The following is a 20,428-nucleotide window of genomic DNA, read 5'->3' as shown; positions in this document are numbered from 1 at the left end:
AATGTTTCATACTCTTCACCGGATATGCAGCAGAAGTCCAGGTTACCTGCCAAGAAGTTAAGCTGAGCACACTCAAAAGCAGCTTACTGTCTTTATCAGATCATCTGTGTTTATGTGCTTGTCGGAAAACCAAAATACCCAAAGAAAGTCGCCCTCTTTATGGCCTTATCATTTCCCATAGTATTCTCCATGCTAATATTCTGCTTCTTTCCTAAAAGCAAAACAGAATTGTTAGTGTGGATGACTTATCTTGATGACTTTCAAATTAATTTAGCAGTTATGTGGCTTTTCTATGTTTTTGTTAACATATCATGTTATTGATAAGTGTGAGGTAGCCTGGGAAAACCAGACAAATTCCGGCAAATTTAGATTTGCTCTGAAAGTTAGTCTGGCAAAGAGCTCATTCAAGCCCATTTCCAATCCGCCGAAATCGAGGCACCAATCAGAAAAGTTGGGGCGGGCTTTACACGATGACGACAGCGCTGGGATTTTGAAGCAGATTTTAGCCTACATTACAAAGATGGATGCCGCCGTCGAACATCACTCGTTCGAATCAGCTATCGCGTCTGTTTTACGCGATTTGAACGTTTCCCTTTTGTTAAAAACCGAGCAAAGAACAACACTCGGAGATGTTTCTCCGCCACTCTGCATACGTCATCTCCTTCATCGCTCTGATTGGTTTTAGGTCTATCCGCGACGTCCGTTGGTGACGCCCCTCTGGAAATGATTTGTCTATGACGCTTTGCCAGACCATAACTCAGTTACAACCAACTGAGAATGGTCTGGTTTTAACCAGGCTAAGTGTGAGGTATTTAATGTACAACACTTTTTAAATACAGACCATATGTTGAAATTCACCAGACCTACTATTCAGATTCACTGCCATGTGCCATGCACAACAAACACCATGTGAACGCAATAATCACATAATTTTCTGCTGATCTTATTTGATGAGGCAAACCTCCCACAGAGCTCCCAGAATGCACTTTGATCTCAGCAAATGACTGGACAACAGAAATCTGCATGTTTTTTTTTGTGTTTTTTTTTTTACAATTAAACAAGTTTTATTCACAATAATAATCACTACGCACCAAACACTGTCCTAGAGTAGTCAACTTTTTCTCATAATTAAATTGTATTTTTACAAAAGGAAAAATATATTTGTAATAATTCTACACTATTTACATAGACACATAATTTGAATTAAAATAAAATAATTACAAAAAATTACAGGTTTGAGCATAGAGTTTCAGTCTCTGGCCTGGGACGTTTGGTGGAGTAATTGTGCGGATGTAAAAGCACAGGAGCTCCCAGCAGTGGGAATGCAGAAGTCACAGGTCAGGGTTTAGCTGCCAGTCTTAAGCTGTCTCCTCAACTCCAGGGGACTTCTCAAGCATCCCCTAACCCTGGACCTGGTTATCCCTCTGTACCATAGCACACATTGGGGTCTCCTAAACCTGCAAAATCAGCCTCTCCTTTCAGTGCTGTTGAAATCAAGTATATTATCTGATGCTGAACATGTGCACAAAGCATCATCAGGCAGGTCACAAAAATAAATAAAAAAGTATACCCCTTTCTCAAATCACAACCCTGGTACTTTTTTATTATAAAGCATTACTTTAAAATAAAACAAAACAACTAACTTCTTGTCTCTCCATCCATCTGTCAAGTATGTGGATTCCCACCTTTCATACACATTTCATACTGTACCTAAGTCCACAAGGGTGAAAAGACACCTGTCTAAAAATGTGTTTTCTTTGCATTTGCCATACCTGTCCCATGACAAATTGTGTTGTTTATTCCTAATAAATAAAAGTACTGACTGTCCCGAGGCTAGTTTCCATATTTTTACCGTTCACACTATGCCAAATCCGTGACTAGCCATTCTTAGGTTGAATATCAACTCATAAATAAAACAAGATATGACTATAAAAATGACTATAAAAACGTTTACATTTTTTGTAGCAAAGTACAAAGTCAAAGGGGAAAGCGAAGCTGGTAAAATTACAACTTGATTATATTATATTATATTTAAAGCCCCTATTTACAAACCAATCATTTGTATACTAATACGTGTTTTCACCATAATATTGGTTTCTAGTATACCAAATTATTTAAAGGAATGTAAATAACTGACAAAGGTTTGTATTCCGATTTTTTCTTCACCAGTTCTTCATTAATTGGCTTTGTCTACACTTTGTGTAGTGTGGATGATATAGTTACAGTTTTAGGCTGTGTCCCACAGCTCTCTACCTCAGGTAGGTGTGGCCAAAGTTTGGTGGGCGGGGTTAGCTCAGCTCGCAGTGGCAACAGCCTCTTCATTTGCCCCCTCGTCCACTTGATTGCCTTTGCCCATGGCCTTCATCTTAGCCATGATATCAGTGAAGGTCTCTTTGACAGTTTTCTCCAGGATCCAGCCCTCGCTCTCACTCTCAGGGTCTTCTGGGTTGACCAGCGTGGACAGAGAGGTGTTTATGTACTGAAGTCCAATCATTACAGCAGTCTGAAGACAAGCATAAAAGATATGAGTTAGATAGCTGTACAAAGTGATATGTTCATTCATATTTAACATATGTCCAGGCTACATTTCACAGATTTCTATGATTCTCAATCTGTAATTCTCAACTGTAATTTTACTGTGACAGCAATAAAATAATTTTTATTATAATATATATTTTTGTCAGTAATAAAAACAAAACTTTTTTATTCAAATCAGCAGAACAATTAAATGCAGAACAACAAATATTACCGTGATGTATAAATACTTGATAAAAATAAGCAACCCCTTCCTCACACACACACACGCACACACACACACACACGTGTGTGTGTGTGTGTGTGTGTGTGTGTGTGTGTGTGTGTGTAAAATCAATGGATGGAATGTTCTATATCTTTAATTGGTGATTTGAAATCACCTTTTCCAAGAAAGCAAGATTTAACGCCGCCCTGCAGATTAGAACATTTGATCCCTGTGAATCTTCAGTCACCACACCATCTCACACTCCTAATCTCCACCAACCCTAGTTTAAGGTCTTGTTGTTGCTACAGACTGTTGTAAGCTTGACAGATTTTGTTTAAATCAATGTTTATTTCCATACGTGTCCATTAATACTGAAAATAAATTGAATAAAAAATTTGTTTTTATTGGGTAAACTAATATTTACTTTATGTATCATCCAAATGAACTTTTTTAAATATAGTCTATTTTTTTTTTTTTTTTAGGTAAATATTAAGTCAAATAAATTATTATTAATATTATTTACCAATCTTTTTAAAAGTTAGATCAGGTAAAAATAGCTCCTTAAGGTAACGAATGCGAATTCCTGAGACATATAGATATTTCAGAACTACTACAAGGTAATCAGAAGAATTATCACATTTGTTAATACCCAAGTCAGTTAGATGTTTTCCCTGATGGTGCCATATTAGATGATTGATTGAGGGAATGAGGCTTCTGTCATTAAAAATGGTATGACGTCATAAAGATAAGCAATTACTCCTCTAACTAACCTTTACTTTTGCACCTTTGGGGATTGTCTGATAAGGAGGACAGGGTCCTCAAATCTGTAGCCAAAACAATGTGCAGTTATAATTTACCTTATTAGGGGGCAGACAACAAAAACACCTTATGATGGCTGTTTAAGATTAAGTATCAAGACTGGACAAAGCGTTCCTTAAGTACTGATCATAGTTCAGTCTGACCTTTACAGCACAATCCATTAAGATTAGAGGTACGTAATGCAAGTCATTAAGGTCTGATCCTGGATCAGCACATTAAGATATTTCAAAGCTAAACATCTTACTTGCAAGAGGGTGACCGCCAACACAAGTATCCCAATAGAGTTCATCATTCCACCATAGTATGATACAAGAGCGTCTCGGCAGCCACGTTTCCAGATGTTTAGTTCTTCGGTGTAGTGGTCATAGCTGTAGTGAGCCGAGTTGTTGGTTACTTGCTGCTGGATACAGGGCCGTGGCGAGCTAGGGTTACAACAGCTGAAGGGAACGCCATCCATTAGGTATTTTCCATCCACATTGCTGCTGATTCGACTGAAGACACACACACAAAAAAAGTTTTTTTTTGCAAATATACTGTATATCGGTTTTATATTACATTTAAGACAAAAGTAGGACTCAAATGTACAGTAAATAAAAAAATGGCAAAAACAATACCATTGTGAAACTTTCCCTTGTCTTCATTTACAATTTCAACATAAAATTCATTACACGTTCGTGTCTTAGTCAGAATTTTTTTTGAAAAATGCTGACATTCTTTTTTCTGATTGAAAGCTGTGAATGCTGACAAAATAAGCAACTTCCACAAAATTATACATTATAACTTCCTTATTATTGTTATCAATAAAATCGATTTTTTTTTAATGAATTTATAGAATAATTTTAATCTCTTTGGGACACTTTTAATAGACTTTATAGGTTAAGTGTTAAACATCAAAAACCTCTGTGATGAAAATATCACACACTCTGATATTAAGGCTTGTAATTTCAATGTCTATTCCAAGCCAATCTACCAGGTATTGAACTGATTGAAAGGGACAGTAAGCTCTGAGGGGAAGAAAATGTGATCCAAGAAGATTAGTGACTAAATCTAAACGGGTTAACATACCTGATACCACTTACACTGCACATTGACCCCTGCAAATCACCCAGTACCTAGCCTCACTTTAAACTAGCTAAAAACAGGCATTCTAAAAACCATCAAAAGAAACTCACTGTTTTTGACTGTTAAATGAAACTTCTCAGCTCATTATCTAATCGTCTAAACTATATCTGAACAAAATTGATTGAAAAGAACTGAAAGGAATGAATGTTTACGCATCACCCAATCATTATGCTGCAAAAGGACACTCACTCTTTGACTTCCTTGGAGCTGAAGTCCAGGTAACGGTTGCTCACCCACTGGATCTCGAACCAATCTTTGTAGTTGTTGTTGCCACAGCAGCGGAACTCTATCTGCATGAGATCCAGAGTTCTCTTCATGTAGCAGCGACCGGGTGTATCGGTGTCCTTGTAGAACTTCATTCCATTTTTCAGGCCCTCGGCAAGGGTAAACTCTAGAGGAATGCGCATGGCAAAGCACAGAGCCGCCGTGAGGATGAGGAGGAAGTTGAAGAACACACAACAAATGAGAAAGGGGTGCAAAATGGACTTCCATTTCGCAAACTTGGTGGAGTCGAGCGAGTCATAGCAGATTTTGCCCCCAAAGGCATTGAGAAAACATGCTAAAAGACCCACACCGATTAGAATGTTGGGTACAAAATGACTCTCATTGTTGTCCATAAGTTCACTTCTCTTGCGAAGTTCGATTTTAAAGAAAAGTCCCATGCTGAAGACAAGAACACCAGCCATAACAGAAAACCAGTACATGAGCCATAGCATCTGGGCCAGCTTCACCCGTTTCTTCAGGTCAAACTTTACCTTCATGAGAGCCATGTTGAACAACTAGTTAAAGTCCAAAGAAAGAAAAAACAGAGTTTGATGATCTCCAAAGACAGCTGTGCAATGTACCTTACAGAAGCTGAACGTTGAAAGTACGTTCAAGGCGCAATGTGTAATCCATTCCAGTAGAGCGAGAACTTAATAGCTATTTTCATGATGATCTTTGCACCCATAATAGACTAAATCCAACTCAGATTCTTTTACAGGTAAATGCCAGTGTAATAGATTATCTTCTTCACAATCTTAAAAATGGATTTTCATCTACAATACTTAAAAACAACAGTGTGCCCTGGTACTGACGCAAATAGTGGTGTCCCTCTATCTGCAAAGGGAGGACAAAAGCCAAGGATCCAAATGATTAAACACAAAGTTACTGTACGTCATCCTAAACCCAGCTAATCACCCTCATCCCATTTACAGAAATCCCTGGCCAGCAGATGAGTCTATCTGTAAGCTGCTGCCGTGCCGTGTGATTGGCTTGATTGGTCACATGGTTTGACTGGCATAACTAAAGAGACACCAAAAACCAGGAGGCAAAGAGTTAAAACCATTACACTTCCACTGCAAGTGTCTTAAAGTTCATGACAAACAAGCCACTGTTTGAGAGGATCTCTAAATTTCTCAACGTTCAAATATTCATGGAACGAATGATAGTCAAAAACAATGACAATTTACAATAAGGTCTCATTTGTTAACATTAGTTAATGCATTAGCTAGCATGAACTACAATGAGCAATATCATTTTATGGAATTTATTAAGTTTTGTTAGTTAACAAAAGCAATATTTCAGTAATTCAACTTAAAAGGTGAAACTAATATATTATATAGACTCATTACATGCAAAGTGAGATATTTCAAGCCTTTATTTCTTATAATTTTGATGATTATGCCTTACAGCTATAAACCTTTCCACAATGTTCTAATTTTGAATTTGGGTTTTTCATAAGCTGTAAGCCATAATCATCAAAATTTTAAGAATTAAAGGCTTGAAACATCTCACTTTGCATGTAATGAGATATTAGTTTCACCTTTTAAGTTGAATTACTGAAATAAATGAACTTTTGCACGATATTCTAATTTTTCGAGTTTCACCTGTAGTTCAGTAATGTTTACAAATGAGACTATCGTAAAGTAAAAAAATCACTAGTCTACACAACAAATGCATATGTAGATAATAATTGTATTTGTATAAAAAAACTAGAGCCTATAAATCTGAATATAGCAGGCCAATTAATGCATAACTACAATCGTTTGATTTGTTATCATTTTAAAGTATTAAATTAAAACCTCCATAATGCACAAAAATTATCTCACTTTTTCCATAATTTGTTACTAAACAAATGACATTATATATTAATAAATGTATAAATGAGTAACAGAATTAAATGCGATAGTTCACCCAAAAATGAAAATTCTGTCAAACCCTCATGTTGTCCCAAACCTGTATGACTTTCTTTCTTCTGCAGAACACAAAATGGGATATTTCAAAGAATATGGGCGTACGGACAGTTTTGGTGACCACTGACTTCCATTGTATGGAGAGAGAGAAATAAAAAACAAAACACTCAAAATATCTTCTTTTTATGTTCCACAGAAGAAAACAAGTCTAAAGTTTTGGAACGACGTCGACGTGAGCGTCATTAAACAGTGGCAGATATTTCACTTTTCTCTGAACTGTCCCTTTAATAACGATTTCATTCAGTATAGTTAAATGTCTTGGCAAGTGAACTACAAATAAAAGGTTGGGATGAGACTTTTTTATTTTCTTACAGGTTCATTTTAATACAACATTCAATTAATTAATGAGCTTTGTAAGTGCGGAACTGGGAAACATTCCATTTTTATGGCATCTCAATATTAGCATCATTTTTACTGAGCACACAATAATGTAATCACATCAAAGTTTTTTTAGATGGTCCCACAAAATCCCAACTACTTATTCTCTCAGTCTCAGGAATGACAGTCCAGTTGGGTGAAGGTGTGCCAGCAGCAAGCCAATTGAAATCATCCACATCTGTCCAATTGTTTCTGTCTGGATCAAGTCCGGCTACTTTGAAATGATCATGAATACCTGGATAGGTCCACGTGAATGGTGCAAACCTGACCTCACGACAATCCTCTATAATTGCCCGGCTGGTCACATGGACATATATCTGAGTGGCAGTGGTGTTATGGGTGCGCAGCTGCTGACAGGGGAACACTAAAGTGCTGTCAGTGCACTGGTCAACAAACACAGAGCTGGACACTGGCCCGCAGAGGATCTCACAGCTCCGGACATTCTTGATGTGCAGGGTGCTCGGACAGCCATAAAGTCTCACTTTACAGTTTGTCAGATGAGATAACAGAACATCTTTTTGCTGGATCTCCTCAGCTTGCATGATCAGGACTTGATTTTCAGCATTAGAGAATCCACACTGGTATACAGAGATTGCAGCATCCACTACTACAGTACCACCAACATCAGATGCAGACTTATCTGGAGTTTGTTTACACGGTTCAGGCTGCTTACTTGCTCCGGCATTCCTGGATCTGAAAGCGAATTTCTTTTTAGGCAACACCATGTCCCTCTTCTCATCAAGAGAGCTCTGGAGTTTCTGCATGGATGCCTGTGCCTGTCTTATTTCATATTGGGCTAGAAACAACATGCTGTCGTTGAGAAATTTCTGGAGCTGTTGAATTCTCACAGTGACCTCCTCCAGTGTTTTTGCGGCTTTATCGCGGTCACTGATGTTGGAGCTGGAGAGCATCTCCTCGACTGCCGTCTTCTCAGCATTAAAGGTGGACGTGAAGAAATCGCTCTTTTCTTCCTTCACGGTCTGGCTCTCCTTGACATTTCTCCGGCGCTCTGCCTCTTCCAGCCGCGCTTGATCTCTTCGTAACACGCTTTCGGGAACATTGACAGCTGTATTTGTTTCTCCTTCATCATTCGCCACATTAACTTCCACTCCTAGTGCCGCCATGTTGCTTCTCTAAAGAGGTGTGGTAAACGCGCACTGATCATGTGACAACTCGTCTAAGCATGCTGATCAATGATTGGACAAAAAATCTGTACCATTAGTAATGCGACTTTCTATTGGCTCATTAAAAGTTCACGTTCACTGTTTTCCCACACATCTTTTTGATACTGGAAGAAAATTATTTATTACTTTGTTTAGACTCCATAGACATTTATACCCCTTTCCTCTCTAATATTTGTATTTGATTCACATTTTAATTAAATTATTAATATGATATTTATTTTAGACAACATGTAATGTTATTATAAGTTTAAATCATATATTATAAGTGTTGATTTATTTCTTTTAGAATTGCAAAATCACCCCGTGACTGTAGAGAAAACAAACAATGTTTAGTTTTTTTTAGTTGCACAGTTTGCCAACTGTTTTTTTCTTTTGATAAAGCCTACCTAACAATTAATATTGATTTTATATTGAATTTCGTACATGATCACTGGTATGCACTATGGACATACAAATTAAATCAGCATATTGTAGTTTTGAATTTCAGTTTTTACTTGTTTAATTTCCTTTTAATTAAGTCAACTAATTTAGCTATAGTTTTATTGTCATTTGATCAGTTTTCTAGTTTTGTCATAGTATTCAAAATGATTTAAACACTGAAATAAACTTGTTTTAGTTCGTTTTGAAGTGATGAAAATGTATTGTTTGTCAGTAAATGTTAGTTTAAGTTTTCAATGTTTTAATTTAATTTCATAAATGATAACATTGACATGCTTGCTGTAGCAACAATCTCATAATTATATAGGCTACAGTTTATAAAAAATAAAGCCAAAAATAAAAATCAATCAAAAGGATCCAATGATACATTTCTTATTTTGCTTCAGGTTCACACTTTTGGGTGATGTGATCTCAGGACACAAAGGTGTTGTCAATGGGGAAAAAAAGATGTCATTGATATTAAACATTATTATAATATGGGTAAATATCATATACAAACAACTGGAATAACAGTGAACCCTCTTTAACTTGTTTTTTAAAAAATGAATGTAAAAATGATCTATCATCCCTAAAATACTTATCTTATAGGCCTACTTATTTGAAGATAATCAATCCCTTGGTAAATTGTATAAAGTTATGTATGAGTCACTTTCCTTTTAAAATTTTGTACATCCTTTCATATTTTTATTTTAATGTTTAATTTATTTAAACTAAGTGTTGGAAGATTATGTTTTTGTATAGTTGTTTCTTTTATAGGCCTACACATGATGAACCCCTTTAAGCATATACACAAAATGATAGATATACGAATTGCTATTTAACCACATGTTCTTTTTGGGTATATTTTAATATGCATATTATTGTAAAAAAAAAAAAAAATTAAAGGTGTGGTCCACGAGGGCCCCGCCCCCCATAACAAACCATTTTTATTCTGTTCATGCATGTCAGGCATTTGAAGTGGTCAATCAAAACAGTAGGTTTTATTTATATTTTGCAGAAGATACAGAAGAAGCCTTTACAGTAGTAAACAAACATAATAAGAAACCCCTCTAGTTTCAAGTAAAGAGCCCTTGGTGTCTAGTGCACTATGTAGTGATGCTGCCTTCTGCTGGAGCCGCACTGCTCCACCGGCCCGTGCAGAGATGGCGAGGAAACCCCGTGGACACGGCACTGCTTTTTCATGACGGTGAGTTTCCCCTTTGAGTGTATTATAATTTTGTGATAAAAATTTCAAGGAAAAAACACACACAACCTCCTTCCTCCCCTTCCTTCGGGGAGGGAAGAGCAAGCGTGGAGAGAGAAAAATCTATCTGAGACTGAGCAGCAAGGACAGTGAGGGAAAAATATATGAGTGGGAGAGAGGGAGACAGAAGAAGAAGGAGGAGGAGGAGGAGGAGGAGGGGGAGCAAATTAAAAGTTGCCAAATGGAGATATTGGGTTTCAAGAGGAGTGAGACAGGAGTAAGGGTTTGCCTCTTTTTCAAGTCGTCTTTATGTGATGCAAATTCAAATAAATATTTATGCTTCGCCAACGAATTGTTCTCCGTTCGGTTTTTCCTCGACGAATTCAGCCGTTTCTTAATAGGTGTGGGGAAGGTCCACGACGTCAAGAAGGCCGTCGACAACTCGGAGCACGAAGAATGCATAAGACTCGCCTGATGATCCGCGTTTACACCCTTCACCAAACCTAAGACATCCGTACCAGTATTAAACGAGCCGTCCGATGCCGATTACGCGTTTCTTTTTGCCGCCCGTCCAAGCTGCGCTCGTCAGCTGTCACAGATGCGCAAATACGCATTGTAGAAAGTCTTTTTTCGAGACGTGCGATAAAGCCGAGTCTCTCCAGCCTCGTTCTATTTATGGACAAAGTCCCTGTGTGTTTCTAGCTGTTATTTTCAGCGAGATTAAGGCGGGTTTTGTGCGTCCTGCCCTTGCGCCATGGAGAGCCTTTTTAGTCCACCCTGTTTGACAAGTGAATCAGTAAAATGCGTCGCCTTGCTTGCCTTCAACAGGGTTTTACTCTGTATTTTGAGGGGTTGCTGGTTTTCTACGTGTCTCTTTTCCGCCCCTTTGACTTATCAGGCAAAGAGGATAGATAGTTTTTTTTTTCCTCTGGTAGAGAGGAAGAAAAAATTATTCATCTCCTCCCTCATTTGGCTTGCTAAGTTAACTACAGCCTTAACGAATATAAGTGTTAAATATAAGTTACCTCACATACATCGTTTAGTTTATTAAAACCCGTTCATTTATATGCAAATTCAGGTTTTTATAAATATATCTTGAAGTTGTTTATCAAAGACATGTAAAAGGGCCGGATTAACCTGTCGTACGTTTTTCTTCATTAAGATTGCACTAACTTACACGGATATTGCTTTAAGCTTGGACTTGCTAGTTAGAAAATGTTCAGTTTCAAATCGACTAACTTAAACTTATAATTCATTCGTATCTTTTTAGACGGTCCGATCAGTGTGTTTATTTTTCTGTTCTTGTGTGTATGCGGTTTAATAATGAATTAATTAAATTAGCAGTTTTGGATTTCTGCAAGGTCAAGCTGTTTTTAACAACGCACGACGTCGTTTGTTTTGAAACAAAGGCAAAAATACATATCCATCGAATGCTGTTCAAACATTTAATCACTTTGGGAAAAACAGACGACGCATTTCGTTCCCTCACTAATATGTGTTATAAAGCATTAACAGAAGCTTGTGAAGTGCGAGTGTGAACAATCAAACTGGCCAAACATGTTTCACCCATCCCCCACGTTTCTTCCTCTATCACATTTCCACACATGAATTTTCAAGTTGTTCACATTTCTATGGCAGCTTTACAAAAATATGATCTGAAATTACAATCGAGTACATTTTTACACGGCACAAGTTCTCTGCGTCATAGCGCCCTTTTGTCTGTCGACATAGCGAGCAGTGGCGCAGTTTCAATCAGCAGCCGCCATTTTAAAGTCTGTGCATGTAGGCTATCTGCAGCAAAGAGAACAGCCATTCTTTGTCAGACTTGTGCATTTTTAAACATAAACATCATATTCGTGTAACACTACAATGTATATTAGACTATTTTACTTTCCTTATTTGTACTTAAACACTAAAAACAAGTTTCCTAGCTGATTAGGATGAAATTGTGTTTGTTGCGAAGTCAAACAATTTCTTACTGTTTACTTCACAAGAATATCAGCTATAGTTATTTTTATGTTGTGTATTTATTCTCCACTGGAAAAAAGAATTTACCAGAGCCGGTCACACTATAAACACTCTACATTTCTGATTCTTAATTCATTTCTGTTTGTCACAAGTTTGTGTATTCGAATTGCTAACGTAGCGTTATGTCAAAATACATGGCATAGAGGCCTATGACTGCAGAGTACAGTTCTTTGGCCTATTAATGTCAAATGCTTGTATGTATTTATTATTATACCTGAAGTCTTATATTATACATGTCCTGAGAATGTTCTTTAACCCTCTGGTGCTCCTTGCGTGGGAGTCAAAATGGCCAATTTTCTTTTCAATGAAATTAATGTACTATATTTTAGTTTGATAGCTTTTTATTTAATATTTTGTATTTGTAGGGGATCCTATGGTACTAAATTATATGCATTAGTTATAATCCATTTATTACCTGTTTACCACTTTTCGTAAATGTGGAATGCTTTGGAGCATGGTTTGGTCTCTTTTTAAAGAAGAGACTTAGCAGATTGAAGTTGAAAAAAAGAATAATTGTATTGTTATGAAAAATGCACAAACATACTATTTTCAAATTTTATATGAATTATATATTTCCCAAAACATGTTTTCAAATCAAAGCCATAAATCTAAACAGGTTGTGTTCCAAATTTGAGGTTGATATCTAAAAAAAAAAAAAAAAAATTCCAATGCAGTCATTTTTTTCAGGACCATTTAACCTTTTCGAATCATATCCGTGAATTGTGTTGTGCTCGCATAACAATTGCCAAAACCTTTACCAAGTTTCGTACCATTCCGATTAAGTAAAAAAAAAAAAGAAAAACGTAAAATTTTGACCAAAGAGCACTAGAGGTTTTAAAACTGGGGATCCTGACAGATTACAATGCTTTGATTTTGTGTAAAACACTATGCACACTACATTTATTGGATCCTTAGGTGTATTCAGAAAAAAATTTATATACAAAGTATGTCTCACTGTAGCCAAACGGCAGGGAAATTGTGTACATTGTAATATCTCAAAATCTGTTACTGTCGCAGGTGTCATGGATGATGAAGACGACCGCCGTCTTCTGGATTTTTTAGGGTAATCAGCTTTATAATTTGATGGTTATGGTTTAAAGAGCTACAAACAGTTTAAAAATAAATTTTGCCCATCAAACATAAACAAGCTTTAATGAACTGTTTTATTTCAACAGAGATGTGCAAGCATTGAATGAGTATCTGCATGGTTCAAATAGTAAATCTGTAAGTATACTTACACTATATGACATTTGTGTTTTATGTTGAAAGGTTATTGACAACTTTCTTTGACATTCAAACAGATTGGAGAAGATGATGTGACAAATGCAGCATTTGGGTCGGCCAGCTCATTCTTCACCAGTGACACCGTGAGTATAGTTAAAGTCAGTTCACATGGCGGCCATATTTGCAACGCTTCCAGGAAGCAATTTTGGTCATAAAGACTACATACCTTCCAACTTTTGAGTTTTGCTCGGCGTGAGATTTGTTGACGGGGGGGGGGGGGGGGGGGGGGTAGAGCCGAGTGAGATTTGTTGACGGGGGGGGGGGGGGGGGGGGGGGGGGGAGTAGTAGAGACGAGTGAGATTTGTTGACGGGGGGGGGCGGTCTCGCTCGCGCAAGGTCTCAGTCTCGCTCTACGCGGTTTGGAGCACAATCTCTGTCTCGCATGCACGCTCGCTCTAGATAACGGGAGATTTTTAACGAATTTGCGGTATAACTAGTCGATCACGAGTGGCTCAACAGGTAGATATATAGATAAACTCATCTTCCAGGCATTTGACCGCCCGGGTTGACACTTCAGCGTGAGAAATCGGGAGTGTGGCGTGTGAGCGTGTGAAACCAATCAAATGCGGGTGTCTCACGGCCAATGCGTGAGAGTTGGCAGCTATGAGACTAGCTCCTATCTACTTGAATTTGGATAAACGGAAATCTCAATAATTGCTTGCCAAACTCATATTTAAATAACATTTTTCAAATCAGCAACTAAATCTGACATGAACTGTCCTATAAATATGTTTCTTATGCTTAAATAGCTTTAAAAAGCACATATTTTAGGTTGGTTAATGCGCATGTGCAGTCATGTGCCAAGAGAACGTCTACTACACGTTAATTGGGCTTAACTGTTTCTGTAGGAACAGGAGCTTATAATGACACCTGCAGTGATGTGACGACTTTACCAATTGGCGATTGGGTCTTTTATTTAGAAGGCGGGAGTTTTCGTGCCATATTGTGTGTTGTACTTTCTCCCATTCATAGAAATGAGTGAACCGTCTTGGTATACTGTATACAGTCTGGTAAAGATTGCAAGCAATGGGGATACCTAGAATTGGGATTTAGTAGGAGCATCTGAACAACAACTTATTTGGTTTTCTTCTCAGAGTGGCTCCAATGAAGAACTCAAAGATGGCCACAATCATTTGGGAGAGTTTGGGGAGGCTGGTGGAGCTGAGCTTCAGCTCTCAAGCAGTCTTCCGTTCATTGAGGATGAGCTCGACGGTGGAACCTCTCCAGATGGGGTCGATCTCAGTGGCGAGGACCAACCGTTTGACATCCTCCAGAAGTCATTGCTGGAAGCAGATATCACAGAGCAGACATTGGCTCAAGAAGCCCTTTTGGACTCCCAGCCATCTCTCACTTCTACAGCTACCGCCTTCCCTCAGCAGCTGGTCTCTGGAGGGTTTGGAGGTGTCTCGGGTCCTGGTGTGGTGGCACCATTGGCACAACCTCAGGCTTTTATCCAGCAGGTTCCCCAACTACCCTTGCCAAATGGCCCCTCTGGACATATCCAGGTAGTGGGATCCTTTAGTGGCAGTGCCTCCTCTATGATGACTATCAACAGTTTGGAACAGCCTCAGATCCTGTTGAGGCAGAGCGGAAATGTAGTTACAAACAACAGCGGGCAGGGTACCATGTTCACCCCTTCCGCAGCTGGTCAGGTGTCAATGTCTTTCAATAAAGGAACGATACCACTTCAAAATATTATCATCCAGAGAGGCCCTACGCAACAGGCATTGGTTAGACCGATTCAGCCTAAACCCTTACAGGCAGGAGGACAAACTGTATACAATATCAGCAACATCGGGCTTCAACCTAGCACCAACACTGCTGCGAATTTAGTCAGTAGCCCCTACACAACAACTGGCTCTCCTCAGTCCGCTCAACAGGTGAAGGTGGTCAATCCACCCGGCAGCATTGTAATGCATTCACCGCTGGGGCAACAAGTACAACCACAGTCCCAGTCCAATCTGCCTCAGGGGCAGTTTTTGCTACCCAGTTCTATTTCCCTAACCCCTGGTACGACTGTTCACAGCTTCCAGACTGTGAATGGGCAGGTGTTACAAACAAACACTCAAGTGGGTGACCCGGGGTCAATAAGCACTACCACCTACTCCATCCTCACCAATCAGAACACAACAGTACAGCTTATCGCTGGGCAGAACTTTTCAGCTGGAGGGCAGCTAATAGTCAATCAAGGTTTGGTCAGTGGAGGTCAAATAGGCCAAGCTTCACCCACACCTGTTATGGAGGTGTCTCAAAGGCCTGGTGCCACGACCAAAGTTTGGAATGCCAGCGCGTCGCCTAGCCCATCGCCTCTACAGGCGTCACAGACTTCAAGCCACCTCACCATGGTCAGTTCTGGTGTTCAAGGCCCACAGGTTTGTCAGCAGTTATCTGTGAGTCCAGGACAGCACCTCCAGCACCTTATGCCTGTGGGCCAGAACGCTCCAACTACTTCAGGCGTTCCGGAGTTTCAAGTCTCTCTAAACCAGGTGAAATAAATTTTTATCAATTTATCCAAAGTGCCTCTTCAAAGTTGTATTGTTTCATTACATTTGAATGTTTCTTCAATTTCATAGAACACCACAGCAGCAACTCAAAGAGGGCAAACACAATTAGTTAATCTCCTTGGTACCAAAGGTAAGACTACTCTGAATCCTTTTTGTGTTTCCATCAGTGACCATAAGTGAGATTTCATAAGGTTTTTATTTTGTCATGGCATCATTCTAATATGTTGATTTGATGCTCAAGAAACATTTCTTATAATTATCCGTGTTAAAAACAGTTTAATAGCTGCTTAATATTTTTGTGGAAATCGTGATACATTTTTTTCAGGTTGCTTTGATGAATAGAAAGTTCAAAAGAACAGCATTTATTTGAAATATAAATCGTTTGTAACATTATAAATGTCTTAACTGTCACTTTTGATCAAAGTATTAATTTCTTTTAAAAAACATACTGACATTTGAATGGTAGTGTATAATATATTATTATGTGTTGTTGTTGTTGTTTTTTGCACCTGAATTTCCTTTCTCGGGTCCATGAAGTAATTTTTCTTTATTCTATTTAATCTTAGCTGTGAAAACACTCACTCCTGCCAGTCAGGAATTGCCTCTCACACCGAAGCGACCTGCAACTCAGCAACTTACTAGAGGAGGAATGTGAGTGCCCAAATTGTACACCTGTTACAGATGAAGTGTGTAATTTCTGCACCATTAGTGTCAATGAATAGAATTGCAGAAATAATGATTGTAACACTGGGCCTTATTTGACAGGGTCCTCCAGCAGTTAAGACAGGATCACTGTAGAGTCATGTCTTCAGAGCGGACACCCTTCACTTCATTAAATGATGGCATTTACAGATTACTGCCCTATCATGTTTTCCAAGGCTCACTACCACAAGATGAAGATTTCGCCAAAAGTGCATTTTCAACTTTTCCTCTACACAATTAATATTTAATCATAGATAAATATGTCATAGGTTCTGATGATAATTTTTGACTTTACAGTTGATGACGAGTTTGAGGCAGTTGCCACACAAGTGCTAAACAGAACGCAGGCCATGGTGAACAAATACAGACGCTTACTCATGGTGGAAGCAGAGGTAAGTTCAGAACATGCTTTTAACTTAAATGCACAAAATACTACATATAGTTATTTGTAGGTAATTAATTACTCTAATGTAACTTGCGCTAATGCAAAACCATTCACTGCTTAATGCTCTTTCAGAGGTCTAGCCCTTCATCAGAAATGGTGATGATTGACAGGACTTTTAACCAAGAGGAACGGGGCAACTTGACCCAAGACAAACGAATGATATTAGTGGATCCAGGTGAGAGATGGGAGCCTGGTTGCATTTTCACAGTTTTATGTTATGAGTTGACATAAAGTAATTTCACGGTGTTTCCAATTAGTTTTATTTTGTTTGAATACAGTTAAGTAGTATTTGCAATGTATATTTTGGAGGGTTTTTTTTGTGTGATTATTTAATATTTTAAATGCACACATCGATTTTGTTATATGCAAAGTAACATGCATATAATTGTATATATATAATTGGCAAAAACTATATATAACTATATATATATATATATAAACTATATATAATTGGCAAAGCCTTGGAGAACAAATGAAGAAATTAAAAATTTAAAAATAATTAAAAAAATTAAAATAATGTGTGTGTGTGAATATATATATATATATATATATATTCACATATATATAATTTCAATCATCACAAAAGTAGAGTGTGTAGGTGGTGCTGGTAATTTTTGATCATTCAGATACATAAACTGCACGGTAGATTTTGGTTTCTTTTGAAATTGTTGTGATTTATGGAACGCTTTTACGATGTTGTCCTTTAATTATACCAAATGCAAACAAAATGATATAATTTAAAAATGTTTTGCGCTTGCTTGATTGAATGTATGCATGTAATTTTTTGCCATATTGCTCCTCAGATGGCTTCCTGGAAGACTTCTGCTGTGGCCGTAAACTAAGGATCCCAAGTCCCGAAGTCTTGACCCCTGTCACCAATGAGGGCAATCCCAGCACAATGGAAACATCTCCAAGGCATTCCATAAGTGTCACTGTAAAAGATGAGCAGGGTATGAACAGCCACACAGAACCTGCTTATAGGACAGAATCTCAACAACAAGGAATGGAAGAACACAGAAGAACCCCCATCAAGTGCATCGTGGACTTAAAAAAAAAGACATCCAGCACCGTAATGAGCAGCAACAGTCAACATGCTCACTACCCTACATCTCCCAGCCAATCAAAGCATAGCTCTGCCCAAGGCTACCCTTCGAGCCTGGGACGGGGCCATGAAGAACAACTTCCCTCAGATCATAATCACACTTCATTGGCTGACACAGACTCTGTGCTTGAGGCTGCTGTGAATAGCATCTTAGAATGTTAGACAGTGCCATATTTATGTTTGTTAGTTGTTCCATGTTAATCTCATTTCATTTCATGCCATGTGTGTGCGAGCTGAACTCCACGGCATGTGTGAATGGACGTACGTTGGCATTATCACGGTTTGAAATGCACACAGCAGCTCTGACTAGGTTGAGGAACAGGAAGGTGAATCTAATGATAGTAATACTCTAATACTGTGCCTGTTTTTCTAGAGAAGTTTACATAAGAAAGCCTTTTTGACAATGCTTTACAGGATACACTTGCAATCACACACACATCAATATATGCACGCACGCACACACACACACACACACACACACACACACACAATCAAGCAGTAAGTAAGTGTGATGTTTGGAATGTCATGAGTAGACATTGATATTTGTAGCGTATCGATCAATATCAGACACTTAGTCTAATAGTCTGTCCGCACTTAAGGTTTTATGGTTGTCTCCACACTTATGTTGTATCATTGCAGTAGACTTTGACCAAGTGAGGCACACAAACACACCTGCGCGTTTAATTGTTTTTAAACATTGGTTGTGCTCTTCTTCTTCTTCTTTTTTTTTTTTTTACATTTGTTTTGCAATTAGTTTTGTACCTTACAGGTATGTTACCTCTCCACAGAGACAAAACTCACTTGTGTGGTTTTGTGCAGGGGAAAGTTAAGTCCTCAGATTGAGGGTACAATGTTACATGATGTTTATCTTTTTTGTTTAATTCATTTTTTTAAATGATGCATTATATATATATATTTTAAATTCTGTGCTGCTCCCTGTCAGGAGATAATATGTGCTGGTTTGCACCTTTAGTTAGTGTCTCAAAGAACCCACATTGGTGAATCTCATGAAAATATGTCAGTCGCATATCAACCCAAAATCAATGGAATTTTTAAGAAATAATATTTTGCAAAAAGAAGAGGAAAACTTTTTTTGGACCAGTAATATATATTAATTGCATTGTGGTAACTAAAAAAAAAAAAAAAAAATCAAGTAAGCACATTTTAATCACATTTAAATTTTCGTTATTGTCAATAAATTCTTATTACATTTTGAAAGAATCTAAAAGAATTTAATGCAGTGCAACAATCTCTATTATTATGTACAAGTACATTACAATTAATTTTTTTCTCATCACAAATTATTTTTATTTTATTTTTTTTGCATTATGGTAATACAAATTGGTTGTAATTGTGCTTGTCATGAAATATTGTCATCACAATCTCAGTGGTCCTACAACAGACTTGATTTCTCTGAGCAAAATATAATTTCTTATTTCTTTACTTTGATTTGGGGATTTTTGTGAGATTTACCAAGACTGATGTTGTTTGAAACTTTTCATTTTCCCTTGTGCGTTGAGTCCCCTGCTGGTCAGGCTGTAGTCTTGGCAGTCAGTTTGCAGTTTCTGCCTCTAGTGGCAGCTTATATTTGCACATGTGGACGTGACCTTGTACTTTAGATAGCCATGATCACAGCTCTTACAGCCCCTCCGCAGTTTTAAATCGGTGAAAGCAGAAGTAGTGATGTCACAGCACATCAGGTTTTTTTAAATTCAATATTGGTATCTAATTAGTAGCATTATGAGATGGCTGTTTCCTGAGATAATGCAGTTTGGTTGGAGGACAGGCCCACATTTCAAGAACCCGTTTTGAGAAATCATTTCTAAAGAGGAGACTGTCAGCATTCAGTCCTGTTTCATAGACTAGAACCTATATTAACTGTGCCATTACAGGGCTTTGTCAGTCAACGATGGGAGTATGACCAAGACAATGTCAAAAACTGACCAGGGGAGCGTTTCCCAAAGCCAACTAAAGTCGTAGGTTCCATTGTTTCCAACAGAGTTCCAATGAATTTGCGACCATAGTTGGCTAAACTGCAGTGTGCGTACATTTTCACAAGTCTGTTTCCATTAGCATCCATTCCAGATCTGAAGGGAAGGTTGCTTGTTTTCATCTAATGCCATCCCATTGTTTTTGCATCATTAACACTAAACGCCACCGTCTTTCCCAGCAATTCAACCAAAAATGACAGACAGAAAAAAAAGTGAAATATTCTTCTCTCTGATCTGAGCTCTAGAGGTCGGTGTTAGGGAGCATTTTGAAAGA

General features: G+C 38.0%; 3 protein-coding genes across 4 annotated transcripts; 1 reads left to right on the top strand and 2 right to left on the bottom strand.

The window, feature by feature from the left end:
- Positions 1–1,725: 1,725 nt before the first annotated feature.
- Positions 1,726–5,870, bottom strand: prph2a (peripherin 2a (retinal degeneration, slow)). Its single transcript, XM_056233751.1, has 3 exons — positions 4,871–5,870; positions 3,804–4,050; positions 1,726–2,503 (listed from the first exon to the last, which is right to left on the bottom strand). Exons 1-3 carry the CDS (start codon positions 5,449–5,451, stop codon positions 2,294–2,296), a joined length of 1,038 nt encoding a protein of 345 aa, XP_056089726.1. The 5' UTR covers positions 5,452–5,870; the 3' UTR covers positions 1,726–2,293.
- Positions 5,871–7,233: 1,363 nt separating this feature from the next.
- tbcc (tubulin folding cofactor C) lies at positions 7,234–8,450 on the bottom strand. Its single transcript, XM_056233741.1, has one exon. The coding sequence runs from the start codon at positions 8,415–8,417 to the stop codon at positions 7,350–7,352; it is 1,068 nt and encodes a 355-aa protein (XP_056089716.1). The 5' UTR covers positions 8,418–8,450; the 3' UTR covers positions 7,234–7,349.
- A 1,413-nt stretch (positions 8,451–9,863) lies between these two features.
- Positions 9,864–18,593, top strand: bicral (BICRA like chromatin remodeling complex associated protein). Of its 2 annotated transcripts, none has more exons than XM_056233757.1 (11): positions 9,864–10,101; positions 13,144–13,189; positions 13,302–13,350; positions 13,428–13,493; positions 14,505–15,896; positions 15,984–16,044; positions 16,481–16,565; positions 16,680–16,825; positions 16,914–17,008; positions 17,134–17,236; positions 17,865–18,593. In XM_056233757.1, the coding sequence occupies exons 1-11, from the start codon at positions 10,011–10,013 to the stop codon at positions 18,323–18,325; spliced, it is 2,595 nt and encodes an 864-aa protein (XP_056089732.1). In that variant the 5' UTR covers positions 9,864–10,010; the 3' UTR covers positions 18,326–18,593. The 2 variants fall into 2 exon arrangements, with proteins under 2 accessions (XP_056089732.1, XP_056089733.1); XM_056233758.1 differs by having other exon boundaries at positions 9,865–10,375.
- Positions 18,594–20,428: the final 1,835 nt, after the last annotated feature.

Source organism: Rhinichthys klamathensis, unplaced genomic scaffold, assembly GCF_029890125.1.
Source record: "Rhinichthys klamathensis goyatoka isolate OS25496 unplaced genomic scaffold, OSU_Roscu_1.1 h1tg000376l_1, whole genome shotgun sequence".
NCBI classification, from domain to species: Eukaryota; Metazoa; Chordata; class Actinopteri; order Cypriniformes; family Leuciscidae; genus Rhinichthys; species Rhinichthys klamathensis.
The sequence above is the reverse complement of the archived record's forward strand: the minus strand, read 5'-3'. Positions and strand labels throughout refer to the sequence as shown.